This window comes from Brachycentrus maculatus, unplaced genomic scaffold, assembly GCF_059751285.1.
Source record: "Brachycentrus maculatus isolate JH-2025_06_01 unplaced genomic scaffold, ASM5975128v1 h1tg000677l, whole genome shotgun sequence".
NCBI classification, from domain to species: Eukaryota; Metazoa; Arthropoda; class Insecta; order Trichoptera; family Brachycentridae; genus Brachycentrus; species Brachycentrus maculatus.
In genome coordinates, this window is record NW_028281409.1 from 48,046 (window position 1) to 65,314 (window position 17,269).

General features: G+C 32.8%; 1 protein-coding gene across 1 annotated transcript in view; it reads left to right on the forward strand.

Moving 5' to 3' along the window:
* Nep1 (M13 family metallopeptidase neprilysin 1) overlaps positions 1-16,429 on the forward strand; it is a gene marked incomplete at its 5' end in the record, with an annotated part of 31,088 nt that extends 14,659 nt beyond the window's left edge. Inside the window, 11 exons of the mRNA XM_088274457.1 lie at positions 4,296-4,541; positions 5,076-5,281; positions 6,670-6,849; positions 7,689-7,900; positions 9,517-9,733; positions 11,258-11,440; positions 11,552-11,714; positions 12,495-12,614; positions 12,751-12,947; positions 13,972-14,134; positions 14,208-16,429. Coding sequence (XP_088130583.1) covers positions 4,296-4,541; positions 5,076-5,281; positions 6,670-6,849; positions 7,689-7,900; positions 9,517-9,733; positions 11,258-11,440; positions 11,552-11,714; positions 12,495-12,614; positions 12,751-12,947; positions 13,972-14,134; positions 14,208-14,317 — 1,997 coding nt within the window. The remainder of the gene's footprint in view (positions 1-4,295; positions 4,542-5,075; positions 5,282-6,669; positions 6,850-7,688; positions 7,901-9,516; positions 9,734-11,257; positions 11,441-11,551; positions 11,715-12,494; positions 12,615-12,750; positions 12,948-13,971; positions 14,135-14,207) is intronic.
* Positions 16,430-17,269: the final 840 nt, after the last annotated feature.

The following is a 17,269-nucleotide window of genomic DNA, read 5'->3' on the forward strand; positions in this document are numbered from 1 at the left end:
TAGCCATACAATTCTAGGTACTTAGTAATAGTAGAAACGACAGATGTTTCATATCAAGTTGAGATACGTATAATATTGACATCTTATCGTAGGGTGAATAATCCAGTGCCTGACATAATAAATAATAAATATTTTATCATTATCTTCCTTAACTCCTAGAATGTGGAAAATATTATAAAAGATATATTCTTTTTAAAACCTAGTTTGACATTTTAAATCTTACCCCATTATTTTCACCCTTAATTTATGAAACAAAAATTCTCAACGATAGCGTTCAAAACTGCTCAAAGTGCAGATATACCATTAAGATGTAACAGAAAAGCTATTCTCTCTTATTTATTGGTCCTAAGGGAGGGTATAAATATAAGAGTTATATTGGAGGGATAACAACTCGTATTACAATGTCAGTAGGTATAGGAATTATGTGAGAAATATTGTAAATCTAATAAAATGTATGGAAGATGAATGCTTGCTTATTCAAATAAAAAATCGACACCTAAAATGTGATTTTTAATAGTCGTTTGTAAAACAATGTTTTTTTTCTTCTTTCGGTGCCTTGCATGTTTTAAAGCGTTGGCTTCAATCGTGGCCCTATTCTGGTCACTGTGAAAATTATGTATTTTTAATTTTTATTTTATTTCATCATACAAAAAATAACAATTCACAATAATGTGCCCTCGCTGACTTTTCCGTGCCGAGGGCATATTTTTCGATATTCATCTATAAAACTGTAAAAAAAAAGAAATTTGTTTATGACTTGCAATAAAATATCAAATCAATAAGACATGGCCGAATTATGCGCTCTATCTTTGGATAGTAATTAAAAAAGAAGAAAAGAAAAAAAACTTCCTAAAATAGAATTATGAACAATTTTATTTTTACATTTTGACATCTCTATATACATAGGTGAAGAAGACAATGGAAGTCGGAGTAAATACATACTTATGGTCTGAGTAAATATGACACGTCGCAAGCCCTGTATTCACAGGGCTTGCGACCTGTTATAGGCTGGTTTAAGTTATAACATTCACCATTCTATATACATATACTTATATATATGCAAATGTTGTAATTTTGACACTGGTTACATCTACACGAGTGTTTATTTTAGGTTTGTGTTTTAAAACAATAACAAAAAAAATCACAAACGAACTCACATATGTACAGACTATATTAGATTATTATATGATTTCTATTCAATTGAAAAATAAACAACCTATTTAAGAAAGATTACGATTTCCCCACTATGCAATTTAAAAGTATATGTTTATATATATATATATATATATATATATATATATATATATATATATATATATATATATATATATATATATATATATATATACATATATACATAAATATATATTTATATATATATATATATTATATATATATATATATATATATATATATATATATATATATATATATATATATATATATATATATATATATATATATATATATATATATATATATATATATATATATATATATATATATATATATATATATATATATATACATATATTTACGTGAAAAAATCTAGCGGTCTTTTGTCATCACGGAGTGATTACGTGCTGCCTTTATCATTTATTCAGAGTCAACAAAAGCTCAGCCTTTTAAATCCACCCCTTCGCTGAAAGTTCAATGAAGCGTGTTGAATGTCTTCATCAAACAAATACGAGCTAAGTAAACTCTTGATATAGGAAATGTTTGTTGTTTGTAGAGACTCAAGACTTGCCTGTTTGGATTTGGTGTAACCGGTTGAAAGCATTTCTTTTTATTCGCCACTACAATTATCGTAAATAAGTTTTTCATTAAGTATTTAAAAATGTACTTAAGTAGGGTCGTATAAAGCTTAAATTGTATACAATGTAATACGAGGGTTAGTCAAAAACTATTGGCTCCTATTTCGTCTATAAAAAAGTGTATAATATACTAACAAAGTGTATATGCAAGGAAAGGAATTTGGCGATGAATGTTGTCCATATTTAAAGTTATGTTTTTTCTCCATTGGAACTTCGTTTTCCCACACATTTACTGAGAGAACACATTCATCTGTTTTCACTTTCATCCTTCATTTGTTTCTACTTTCATCCTTCATTTGCCAATTCCATGCTTCATTTCCATAGATAAAGGTTGGTTCCAAGACTCCATTGTGTACTGATAGTTTAGTATTCGGTGTTAGGCTTTTAATTGCTATAACTGATTTCATTGCACCATTCATTCTGTTCCCGGCATTCACTCTCCTTTCAATATCTTTATAAATCTTTCCGTCTATAGAAAACGTACTTCCAAAATAAATTATACGATATTTTGTATCTGTTCCATAATTTCCACATTTACTTATATTTTTTCATTGATTGTACCCATTTTTAATTTATGTTTTACAATACTTGAAAATACAACTTTTTTAAGGAATTTTAGAAATGATATAAATAGTGGTATTTACCAAGTAAAACTTTTTTAAACTTACGTTTATCTCTTTAAAAACCATAACTTTTGATTTGACAACATTCATCAGCAAATCACTTTCTTTCCACACATTATACACTTTTGTCAGGCCCTGCAGGTATTTTCTACTATCGGCAAGAAAGAAATATGATATTAACCGTCCATACTTTCGTTATCAACCTAATTTTTGACAGTTAAGATGAGAAAAAAATAGCAGGCATGACTATTTGACTGACCCTCGTACTACAATAAATTATTTAACCTTCCTACAATATTGACCAGAAAGTGGGGTAACAATATACTTCCAGGGAAAATTAATGGAGTTCTCGTAACGAATTTACTTTTATGTTTTGTTGTACGATCACGTAGATAAATACGGAATAGACAAGAAAGTCTGTAAAAGCACTCGTTACATTAATTACACGTCATTTACTAAAAAAGTTATAACGATAAATAAAACTCTCCGAACGTATTTGTTGTATGGTATCCACGCGAGTTATACGAAGCGGCGTGTTAAATGAAACGTCGAAGCTTCGGGAAGTTTACTCAACGGATTATGAAAGCAATCAGCGCCACATGGGACAGTAAATAGGGGATGTTTTATTGTCTCTGTACGTATTCTGTTTTATTGCGGACGTTTCCAGTGCGAGGGAAAGAGATGAAAAACTGTATTCAGTTTATTATTATTTGTCTAATGAAAAGTAATAAATAATTTATGTTTCTAATGATAATACTTTATTGCTTTTGCCATATATTGTATTTATTTATCGCGCAGCTTGACCAAAATGAAACTTTTTATATTATTGTTATTATTGTTATCTAAACGCGTGATTTTACTACGAAACAAAGTGGTCATAAGGAAAGATCTGCTTTGTATTACATGTACAATAAAATAACAACTGTACACATGGTTTATTTTTTAACTTTATTTAAAAATAAAACTACGTAGTTGTTGTTTTATTAAATGAAATCAAAAGTTATATAAAGTTATGCAAAATCAAAATTTTATTATTATTTTGCTTTATATTATATTTATTTATTATTATTTCGCTTTATATTATAAACTATTTAAATTAATAAATATTTACGAATTACAGTATAATTTAATACAGATTTTTATTGATGCTTAAATTAAAATCTACTTTCCAGTTTAAACATTATTTGAACTATCCTATGTGTTCCATAACGTTCTTCATGTCTCTTGAGATATTAAAATAAAAAAAGGTAATCCTAGGTGGACATGACCCAGATTTGTGAACAATGATTTGTACACACTCTCACAAAATATTGGGAATAAATATTACTCATCTGAAAAGATAATTGAATTTAATATTTATTTAAAAACAAACAAACTACATTAGTTAGGTTAGATATTTAATGTATTGTAGAACCTTTAAGTGTTCATTTCTTAGGACATATTTCGTCTGTGGGAGTTCGACTCGGAACTTTAAGTATTATTTTCATTTTTGATTTTTGGGCAACAAAAATACTTTTTTAATTTAAATTTTACTTAGTAAATACAACTGTTTCTTAAAATCAACCGTGACACGCGTTTCGATTAATTCCGCATCATTTTCAAACATCGTAAAATTTAAATAAAAAATGGATAGATTTTGCCTCAAAGTGACTGCCGAATCAATTAATGAAATAAAAATACCATTTGAAATTGTAGTACTAGTAACATCGCAACCAATAATCCTATAGTGTAGAATAGACCAACAAAAAGCGAAGTATTTTTTTACAAATTCTTTAGTATTTAGGATGAATCTGAAAATAATTTTCATTTGAATCAACTGATTGTAATTTTCATTTGAATTATATGAAAATATTTTTAGCTGCTTCGTTGATGGCGGCTATGGACTACACGGCAGATCCCTGCAAGGACTTCTTCCAGTTCGCCTGCGGCACGTGGAACAAGAAGCACGTCATCCCCGAGGACAAGGCTTCCATCAGCACCTTCGAGGTGCTGGCGGACCAGCTGCAGGTCATCCTCAAGGAGGTCCTGGAGGAACCGGTCAACGAACATGACAGTGACGCCACCACCAAGGCCAAGGTCTTCTACAGGTCCTGCATGGATATACGTAAGTAAAATTGACTTTTATTAAACACTCTCTACAATGATTAAGGAAACACTTGTTTTTATATCACTTGAGTTTTATTAAAGACTACTAGTTTCGGAAGCCAAACTTCCATTGTTTTCCATCGGATGTGTAGATTCTGAAATTAGTAGTCTTTAATAAAACTCAAGTGGTATAAAAACAAGTGTTTCCTTAATCATTTGTAACATGTCTTACCACAAAGTTAATGCCGAAACAATAAATAAAACACTTTCTAAGTATGTAAAAAGTTTTTTTTGTTCTTACTAACCGACCCCCTTTGAACGATTACAAAACAAGTACTTGTACTCTTCCGATTATAAAATTTCACAATTGTAAAAATACCTGGAAGAGAGAGGTAAGGGAGAAAATGTGGTAAGGAGAAAGACAAATTGTATGAAACAAGGGACACACCACGATATCAATTTCGAATGACAATGTTGAATGATCTCAGCGCTGACAGTGTTGATTTGAAATATGTTCGTTAGTATAGTAGATTTGTACTTTGTATTTGTACAGACCAAATGAGCAAGCTGGGCGACCGCAAGCTGCGCGAGGTGCTGGCGGCGCTGGGCGGCTGGCCCGTGGCGAGCGCCGGCTGGAGCGCGCCCGCGCTGTCCGTGGAGCGGCTGCTGGGCCGCGTGCGGCGCGACCACAACGAGGGCGTGCTGCTCGAGATGTGGGTGGGGCCCGACGACAAGAACTCCTCCGTGAACATCATCCAGGTGCGGACAAAGTAAGAAGTGGTCACGCGCTCCAGGCCGCCGCCGAGCGCCCGACCGCTCGCGTCGTCTGCGCTCCTGATACGTACATGCGCTGAACTCCCCTTTTACGCGATTTCGAAATAGCGCGGTGAAAAAAAAAGGGAAAACATTTTCACTTAACAATGCGTATAGAATGTGAGGGATGCAGGAAATTTAAAACTACGTTTTTTTTTAAATTATCATCTATGTTGAGATGTTAATAATACTTACATACTGCTCAGTACTATACGAGGTATTCGGACTTGGGCTAGGACAGGGGTCGGCAATGTGTGGCTCTTTCATTGTCAAATTCAAAAATACATTTTTTACAGAAAATATGATTATATATTTTTTCATTATTCTGTGCATAAAAGAAATTAGAACTTTTAAATTTGTTCTTAACTTTTAATTTGTCTTTTTTACTTAATTAATTAAGAATGCATGATAAAATCCATGAATCGTTCAATATTAGAAGGTACATTTAAATTTTATTATTTTAGTTATTTTTTTATATTGCCTGGTATTTTTTGTATCGACCGTGTAAATGGTGAGTTCAGTGTATTCATATATGGGATACTAGACGCGACAACGAAAAATAAGGACAAGTTAGGCAGCTACATAAATTTCACTAATTAAACAGGTGAAAATACAGTTTGCATTTTCACCTGTTGATGAGGACATTTGCGGTAGCTCTAGAATCTAGTCGTGTTTGTATAAAGTACAAATAAGGAGCTCTTACAAAATAAACGCCAAGTAAATAAATAAAGTAATATTGGTCTATTATAAGTGTTATATTTAAATCATCATTTTATTCCGCAAAGTTAATTTCATATCAATAAAAAGAATATAATTTAAGTTTTACTTGGAAAATACCACTATTTCTTGAATTATAAAATCTATTGTGATACGTGTTCTTAAATTTAAATAATATTTTTTTTCCGCAATTTTAATGCAAATCAATAAAAAGTAATATAATTTTATTTTTAATTTAAGTTTTACTCGGTAAATACCACTATTTCATCAAATCTAGTGTGAAACATGTTCTTAAATTAAAAATGGATTGAAATTTAACCAAAAAGTGACTGCCGAATCAATTAATGAATATAATTAAATTAGAAAATGTATATTTCTCTATTACTATATTACTCGGCTTGTTTGGCAAGCAAGACTGAGCTGGAACGTGTTCTTAAATTAAAAATGGATAGAAATTCAACCAAAAAGTGACTGCCAAATCAATTAATGAATATAATTAAATTAGAAAATGTATATTTCTCTATTACTATATTCTTTGGCTTGTTTGGCAAGCAAGACTGAGCTACTTTAGGTACCGGGAGATCAGGAGCTAACGTAGGTGTGGTGTGACTCTCCAGATAGACCAGATGGCCCTGACGCTGCCGTCCCGGGACTACTACCTGAAGGCCAACTCGCAGGGCGACATGGAGGCTTACCATCGCCTCATGACCCGCATAGCTGTGCTGCTCGGAGCCAACGCCACCACTGCATCGGATGAGCTGCAAAAAGTCGTTGACTTTGAGAGAAAGCTGGCTAATGTGAGTAACGGAAACTATGAGTGTTGAATCATAATATCGAATAACAATAATATTGAAGAATAATATAGATAAAAAATACAATCTATTGACATTTTGAGTGTATTGAAATACTTGTTCACAAATCTGGATTATCTCCAATAATAGGTGTTATTTTTCATATTATTTTTTGACATATCAACATAGATGAAGAAGAATATGGAAGTCTGGGCATTTACGGGAATTTTATTTTTTGTCGTTTCTCATGCATGTGATTATAATCCAGGATTCAGACCTCACATACAAATGAAAGAGTTTCTGCTTAATAAAAAGCTTTTTTCACCTTACCATAGATGTCTCTAGTGACATTCTAGTGACTTAAGCACTATGTTTCGAATTTGAATAATATATATAGAACTTCCAAGAATTCGAGTGGTGTGGTTGTCAATCATGGGTAGAATTTGTGAATGTTACACGTGTGTAAAGTTATCACTTAAACCAGTCTAGGAAGATATTAAGCCCGGTAAATGCCCAGACTTCCACATTCTTCTTCATCTATGTATATTGAGATGTCAAAAAAAATAAAAAATAAAATAATTACTATAATTGAAGATTATCCAGATTCGTGAACAAGTATTTGGACTTCAAAATGTTGTAAATCTATTGAGATCAAAACGTGTATAAAGTGATCATGTAAAATCCTGGAATACTCAAACTTCCATCTTCTTTCGTATAAAAAAGATAGATGTTTCGTATCAGTTGAGACACCTCATAAAAATTTATCTTTTAATATGAGGATGGAATGTGCATCTCAGTCGAAGATGAATTAATTGCTGATATCAAATAATGAGTGTGCATTTCAGGTATCCGTATCGGAAGCAGACCGTCACGACACTAGTTCCATATACCAGCAGATGAGCTTGGCAGAGCTGCAGAAGGCGATTCCCCAGCTAGACTGGGAGGCGTACCTGAAGGCTATTCTGGACGTGCCCATCACCACCGAGGAACCCGTCGTCAGCTACGCAATGCCCTATCTCACCGGGATGGGGAAGATTCTCTCTGAAACCGACATTCGGTCAGTAGGATATGTATATATTGTAATATATATCATTTATGATGTATCATCAAACCCTTATCCGCACCCCAATGGTGCATAGGGCACTGCATTATATAAACACAGTGTTATCTTGATCGTTAACACGAAGGTAAGGTGATCAGCCCTCCGCTTCAGGTACCAGTCCAGGGTATTATTGAATAAATATTACAGTGAAAAAATCATGTATATTTACTTGACCCCCCCTGGGAATCGAACCCGGGACCTCCAGAATGGTAGCCGAGCGTGGTGACCATTACAATACGGAGGCGGATAATATATATATTACACTATACAGTAAATCCCCTCTAATCCGTCAACTTTGTTTAAAATATTTCACTCTTTTTGTCTCAATCTGGTCTGCAGCAACAAAGGACACCTCCTTTGCCACTCCGGTCAATTTTGCGAAACCCTCTACATCCCCTCATTTGTCGAAAAGCCCATTTCCTCGTATTAGTCGCAAAGATATTAGCAGCGCGGGCATCCTCTGATTTTTGTTCCTTCTATTGTCCCTCTATTATCCTCTATTACAGGAAACCCTCTTGTCTTAACACATGACTGATCCATTTGACGTGTCTCTTTGAGATAGAAGTGAGTAGGTGTCTTCTTTCTTCGATTATTTGTAGTACCACTTTGTTTGAGATGTGGTCTCTGCAGGATATCCCTAACATTCATCTATAGGTCTACATCTATAAGACTATATATAATTTTAAACCAAAATAAATGTGCAATCGTGAGCAATTTTGAGAAGAATCCAATTTCAGCTATTTTCAGCAATCGTTTTCAACAAAATAATAATTGCAATTATTGTGGATAATTTAATGTTATTTTTCTAAAATACATTCGCAAGGTCTCTTCTATATACACGTACTTATAAAATATTAAGGTGTTATCAAAAATATTTGAAATAGTTTTATATATATTCAAATTATGTCAGTAAAATTTTTGTTATTTTATTTTAAAAATAAATCAATTTCATAGACAATGTAGACATAAAATCTCATCTATACTTTAAAAAATATGTATAATTTAGATTTAGCATATTTCTTATGACACGAATATGATTTTTTATTATTATTGTCACAATGAGTATTGCTTTGGGGCTTATTTTGTTTACAAGACTTGTCTTGTAAACAAAATGAATCTCAATTAATTAAAATCTTATTTCTTTTAGAGAGGTTTATATGGAATGTTCTCATTTTATTTCTAATGATCTACAGTATAAATCAAAAGAAGATTGTGAATTACATCCATCAATACCGTCCCGTAGAACGGGGTTACTTGAACTTTGATGCGTTTCTTGAGCCCAGTACAAAAAAAATATTTAGATCTGTATTTGGTCTACAATAATGAACGTATCAACATGATTCATTGTTTCCCTGGCAGGTGACACTTATTGTCACAATACGTTCATTATTGTAGACCAAATACAGATTTAAATCTCTTTTTTGTACTGGGCTCAAGTAACACATCAAAATTCAAGTAGTCCTGTTCTACGGTACATTATACTAAATAAATTTCAAATGAGTATTTTAACGCTTTTAAAAAATAAAGCTTATATGAAAAAATATACAACCATTGCCTTTCTAATGTTCCAGTACAGTGCATAACTATGTAATGTGGCGCCTTGTGTATGCCATCATCCCGCACATGATAGACGAGTACAACCGTGCCAGCGTGGACTTCCGGCGCATTCTCCAGGGCATTCTGAGCGAGCGCCATCGCTGGTCCATGTGCGTCGAGTGGACCAACAAGAAGTTCGGAATGGCCGTCTCCGCTCTCTTCATACGGGACAACTTCAACCACGAGAGCAAGGCTAGTACCTGACTGCGCTGTCCGTGCGTACTTGCCTGCCAAATGTAGGATGGTGATGTCGCTCACTTCTTTCGAGAACGTCATAAATCAAAAAACTTGATTTCTCAGGAGAACGTTTTTAAAGTTTAAAAATATAAAACAATGTTTTAAAAATAAATATCAAGCTACTTACTGAACTTTTTACTGTGCAACAGATCTTTTTAGGTAAAACCTGAAGGTTTTTTCTCCATTTGAAAAATATTTAGTGTATATAAAAAAATAATTTAACATTACGTTTTCTTCAAAATGTAAAAACAACACTTTCTGCCCTGTAGCGGGTAAATATTAAGTTAAAAATATGTGCCTTTGGCTGGGATATAGTACATTATTTGGGCATTCAGAAAACATGCACAACTGAAAATTGAGGATTTTTGATTTATGACATTCTTGAAAGGAGTGAGCGATGTGTGCTTAATCGTTGTATGATAGATGTACAAGCAGGAAATTATAAATAGTGAGCAAGTCTTTTAGACAGCGTTTTACGCTGTCTGTGCGTACTTGCCTACCAAATCAAGGATGATGAATATGTGTGCCTAATATGATCTATCACAAGTCTAGTGTACAATAACTAGTACAAATAGGGAAATGTAAATAGAGAGCAGTTTTACCTATCAGATCTAAGACGATGTGTATGGAATGTATGGCATGGACATAGACTGAGAGCCACGTCGTGTTATGAGTGCAGCCTCAAAGTGTATGAAGGGAACCAGAAGGATTTCCTGCTCCTGCAGCTTTTTAACGCATCAGCGACTGATTATTTGAAAAAGAACACTTTTGAATTTTGAAAACCTATATTTGTATTGCTGTTATATTTTTATTGAGAATGTCGATGTGATGTGACAACTTAATACCATACCATAAATAAATAAATGTATGGGATAGAAGATGTGTGCTTAGTCGTTATTTGATATCTATCTATTTACATCTGTAAAGACAGAAAAATGTATGGAGTGAGCAAAATTTACCTATTAAATATAAGAGATGGGATGGTAGATCTGTGTTTAGCCGTTGTTTGATAGATGTACAAACAGGAAAATGTATATATCTTTATTTACATTTCCCTGTTTGTAAATTTGCAAGTTTTACCAATCGAATCAAAGATGATGGATGTGTATAAGGATAAGATCGGCTGTCCAAATTTAAAACACAGTAAGGGACATTTTTTTTGTAGCACGTTTTTTTTGCATTTTTGGACTAAGTAGAGTCCACTTAGTCCATAAATGCAAAAAAAAAGTACTACAAAAAAAATGTCCCTTACTGTGTTTTAAATTTGGACAGCCGAGATGATATATACATATGTACAAATAAAACAAATGTAAAAAGAAATAATTGAAATTTGATAAACCAATTTGGTTTATGTAGAAACCATGGCAGCCTGGCATCTGGCTGTATTAAATGCTTGAATATAGAAAACAGAATCAACGTGAATCCCAAATTGAAAACTCTCCCAGTATGTAAAAGTAATATTGACATTTCGGTATGCAGGAAGTAGCTCTTCAAATGATTCACACTATCAGGGAGGCCTTCAACGAACTATTAGCCCACAACCATTGGATGGACGATGAGACAAGAGCTGTTGCTAAAGACAAAGCCAATGCCATGAATGAACGCATCGGATACCCGGACCTCCTCAAGCAACCTGATGAGCTGAGTAAGGAGTATACAATGGTTTGTTTGTTTGCAATCAATATTACATCAATATGTAGAGAAGTCTCTTAATAGACAATTATAATTTAAATCAAGATATAATAAAAATTGATAATTTGTGTATTATTCCAGCTAAATATCACAGAAGATGACTTTATATTGAATGTTCTTCACGTGTTGAAGTATGAAGCTTACCGCAATCTCCAACTTTTGCGTCAACCTGTTAACAAGGATAAGTGGACAACAGAACCTGCCATTGTTAATGCATTTTATAATCCAAATCGTAATGACATAGGTAAGTACAAAATTACCTTTTAATCAATATATATTGATACTGATTCAAATAATATCAACAACAACTAAAAGCCAAATGTTGTTTCACGTCAACATTGTTGTTGATATAGCAACATAGATGAAGAAGTCTATTGAGGTGGGAAAATGGAAGTCCAGGCATTTACGAGCTGACAACTTGTATTGCCATTATATGGTTTGAGTGATTACTTAATATAATGTGTAATATTCATCATTTTACCCGTGAATAACAACCACGAGTATTTTTTTATTGACAACTGCAGGTTTTCCTTTAATAACTTTTAAGCCGAGCAAATCATTTGTGAACAAATATTTGGACAAACTCCTAACTATGTATTAAATTATTAATAATTATTGGTAACAAACATGTTTGAAAATATGTTTGTTACAGAAAATTAACATTCTATTGTATTTCCATCACTCTTGGTTATTTTGAAACCCGTAATCGTGAATTACAATTTTTAAGTGGCATTACCCAAAGTGTATGATGAATAATAAGGAAAGTGTTATATTACCATACCACAAAGTTATTAATGCTTTAAAATATCCAAATATGAAATATATATATATATATATATATATATATATATATATATATATATATATATATATATATATATATATATATATATATATATATATATATATATATATATATTATATATATGTATTATAAATTTGCTAATTAGATGGAATATATCAATAAATATTACAACATCGGATATTTTGAATATCTCAATTTGAAGTATGTTTTGTCTTACAGTTATTCCAGCAGGTATACTTCAGCCATTATTCTATAGCCAGCACTTTCCCAAATCCCTAAACTATGGAGGTATCGGAGTTGTTATTGGTCATGAAATTACACATGGATTTGATGACAAAGGTAATTATTATTAAACCCTTAATGAAATTCTAATTGTTTGGTCGCTGTATACTAAAAATAATATGAATGAATGACAAACCAAGTTATTTGTTATTCAATTTAGACAATACAGCTAAAGATTGTTTTACAATTCCAGGGAGACAGTTTGACAAAGATGGTAACATGATGCAATGGTGGAACAATGCCACAGTGAAGGCATTCAGGGAGAGGGCGCAGTGTATAATAGATCAATATTCCAAATATAGAATAGACGAGATCAATATGAATATCAACGGGAGGATGACGCAAGGGGAGAATATTGCTGACAATGGTGGACTGAAGCAATCATTCAGGGTATATTACATTATTCCATTAATTGATTACAGCCATTATTGTGACTACCAACCATTGTCAAACTCTGACAATTGTAGCAGTAACAGTAGAGTGTAGTGTCCAATTATGTATTGTTGATATGAATGAGAGGAACTGCTTTAACACTATTCAATTGCTTTGATTGTCCCCAATGCCTTTACATATTTTCAAAATTTATACTAAAAGCTCCTTCCTATATCTAGATCTGATTTAAAGACCATTGCTTTTCTCAGAACCATATTGCAAAGCAAAAATAATTAGTTATTAGATTTATTTATTAATATTTCTAATCGCTTGTCAAAATTTATGGGAAATAAATATTTATTTGCTTTTTGATCTTTTTATTACCAGTGTAATGTAACTAAAATACGTGTATTTGTATTATAACCTTAACTACTTTACTATATGTCCCCAAATCGAAACAGCGATAAGGTTGGTTAGAAAGCTTCATTTTGATTCTTCTTCTCCGGTCGTTTCCCTCATTTCCGAGGATCGTGACCCCCTGGCTTCCTACTGGCTTCCTCTGGAACCTGGGCCAACACTCCGCCATTGGTCCCTGCATTGTGCAGCCTTTAGAGCTCCCACAATGGAGAGGCCTGCGATATCTTTCACTTGCTCAGTCCATCGGGTTGGAGATCTACCTCTAGTTCTCCGACCTTCTAGACCTCCAGTTATGACAGCCCTCCAGGTTGTCTGGTGGCCTACGAGCAATGTGGCTGAAGAACTAGAGAATTTGTCTTCGGCAAAGAGTCGAAAGATGGTCCGTGATCCTCATCTGCTGCAAGCCAAATCGGCTGGGAAACAAAACCTTTGACTCCACACGGTTCCCATTGTCCCGTTGCATTAGATCTGAAACTTCTATTTTCCAACACTTTTAGTTTAACAACCTATTTAAAAATATAAAAGTGTAAGATGAAGGGGTTTGGGTTAGTGATTATCTCAAACCCTTTATCAGAAGCCTAGAGAAAGAACTGAAGAATAATATTTGTTTTTATAAATATTGAAGGCTTATCGAAAGTGGGTTGCCAAACATGGTCCTGAGGCAGATCTTCCAGGCTTCAACCTCACCCATGACCAGCTGTTCTTCCTGAACTACGCCCAGATCTGGTGCGGCTCCATGAGGCCCGAGGATGCCCTCAACAAAGTCCGCTCTTCTGTCCACGCGCCAGGTCTGTATACCTGCACATATCGCCAGTTTCCTAGTTCCGAAGTACTTTCCGCTTATGCATCGATTACTTTCAGGTCCAATAAGAGTCCTGGGGCCACTTTCCAACTCCTGGGACTTTGCGGAAGCTTACAATTGTCCGTTGGGATCGCCCATGAACCCAGTCAAGAAGTGTAACGTGTGGTAACATACATAAGAAATACCTGTGGAATTACAAGGTGGTGCTTCAGCAGTTGCTTGCTTCATGCGCTGATATTTACAGGACTCATGTTATGTAATCACAATCGGGTCTTTTCATAAAATGGGGATTCTGTTTTGAATATGTAGAACGTTTAGAGCGTTTTTATATGATTCTAATGATGTACGAATATAATGTAATTTATAATTTTCCGTTTAAAAATTAAGAAATACAAAACGGCACGTCGTTGGATAATTTGAAATATTTACGACACAATAATTGCCTCTCGCCTCTCGTGCGTTCTGCGCTTCACTCCATGTGTTGAAACCAGGGCTTTTTTTTCCATGTAACGCGGTGGAACGGCGTTCCAGCACCTTTTTTCATGGAATATTTTTCTATTTTTTATTTTCTTAATCAATTGGTGAAACAATGTTTGCCCTTACGTAATTACAATCTGTATTTTAATTCATCAAAACGATAAAATATGGTATTGTAATGAACAATTTTTTAAAAGTGAGTTCCAGGACCTTTTTTGTTTAAAAAAATCCCTGGTTGAAACTATCAAAAAGAGACGGTTAGCTCCTTCCATAAAAGTGGGTGCGTACATATGGTATGTATGTAGATTTGTGAATAAAATGTAACGACTGCTGTGGCATGGATTTTGTGGCGTGTGTAAATGCCCTTTCGTTATTCAAAATATGCATATTTTAGACTAATTTTGAGAATTCATTTAACACCATTAAAAAAATACAAATAGCAATATATCCCTGATGGTTTTATGTTTTAAAAAATATGTGAAAAGATGCTATTGAGATGAGAGATGGCGGTATGTGACGCTCCAATGTAAACTTTACAGTTCAGAAAAATAGGCATGCAAGTACAATATCAGGTATCACGGAATACAAAATTTTCTGTCTAATAATTGCTTGAAGGCAGAACTAAAGGCCAACCTCTCTTATTTTGTAATTTAATATTAGCAAATGTATTTATTTTTCAATCTAGCTAAATAATAATTTGGAATAAAATTAAATCAATGTATAATAAAAATAAAATTTATAGAATACAATTTTATAATGTTACTATTCACATAATATTAATTTAAGATAATTAGTGTGCTCTTTTAAGTAAATACATTAAATTTAAAAGGCAAAAAATAAACATGTAAAGAAATTTATTTAGGCTAATATATGTAATTAATTCATTTACTTTCAACACTTTAAAAAAATAATACTTACAAACTTTGAAATAGGTAATATTATAATAATAGTATGTAATTATTAGCAAATATTTTATTTTTTATTTTTCTTCAGTCTTGTAGTGTAACTTTTAAAATATATTAATTGATATAAGAGAAGAACTTCTGTGTGAAAAAAGAATTTAAAAATGAAATCTTTAATTAGAATTTAATAAGTTTGCCTCTGAGGACTTTTATTATTGTTTTTTTTATTTAATTGAATTAAATGTTTTGATGTTTGGTGTTTCATGTACTTAAATGGATTATGACTATAAATACCTACTTACTATATTTCCAAATGTCAAACATATGAATTATAAAAATAAAACTATAAAAAACGATATGATTATGTTTAGAGTACAAATTAGTTTGGTCCGTTTTCAAAAGATGGCTCTGACTATCATAATGACAGCTGATTTCGCTTCCGCTTGTTTCAAAGAGATGGGACGTCTCAATAATGTTCGACCTGTATAGCTTTGAGTTTTATATACTTACATACAAACCCCTTGTTTTTTTTACTGTGTTGAATTTGTTAAATTTTATGTTAACTAAACAACATTTGCGGGAGGTTTTGAAGTCATTATGGTGACGCTGCTCCAACCGACAAATCATGTAGAGAATGGTTTCGAAGTTTCGAGAAAGATGATGAAGACAAAGATTTGGAGGCATTACTCAGTGAATATCCGAGTCGAATGCAAGAGCTTGCAAAATCGTTGGGAGTGACTCAACAAGGAATTTCCATACAATGAAAAAAACAAACCGAACTAATTTGTACTCCCATAATATAAAAAAAATATTGTATTTGTAAAAGGTATTTAAAAATATTGAGTATCTGTTCTGTTTTGTAATACTTCCAGAACAGGTATTCTTTATTTTTGTATTTAACATAAAATATCATACAACCAATATGTGCTTTTTATTTTTTTATGTTTATTACTTTTGTTAAGTTTTAAAACGAATATAAAATATTTAAAATGGTTGGAGAGTCATAACTCTCTTGTAGGTACTTCGCAAGCTCATCTAAGTGCGTGGAAATTGCTTGCTTCAGTTTCGCGGGTACAGAAATGTCTCCTATTCCAGATATATCTTCCATCTTACTTATACAGTCGTCTAGCAGGGGAATGTTTGCGAAGTTATCGTTCTCTGTTTGTTGTTTCCATAACGGTAGCTTTTTTTTAAAAGCCTTCAGGTTTTCTTTCTCCTTTTGCATTGTTTTAACGTTTGAGCTCTTGTATTATTTTTATTGCTAGATTGATATATTCCTTTCAAATGATATACTAGATCTATTGGATAAATGAATATATTGTACGTCATATGATTTTTCATAATGGTGGTCATAACACAGGTGTGTGTTTTGACCTCTGCCGAACCCGAACCCCTGGGTTCGACCGAACCCAGGTTAAGAACCGCTATATTCTTCATTTCACCCATGATTTGATAACCACATTACTAAAATTTCAGGAAAGAAATGTATATTTTTCTTAGAACACACACGTATTTCATGTTTTATCTATGATTAAAATTTGTAGTTTTAGCATATTAAGAATTTTTTAGACATGGTTTAGCACATCCATGATTGAAACTTGTAAGTTTCATTTAGTTATCGGAGATTGTCATGAATGCATCTGAGAATCTTTCCTAATTATTATTTCACATACTAGATAAATGCCTGACCAATATACACCTTCTTTATTTATTTTGGAAAACCAATATTTTTTGTGGTATAA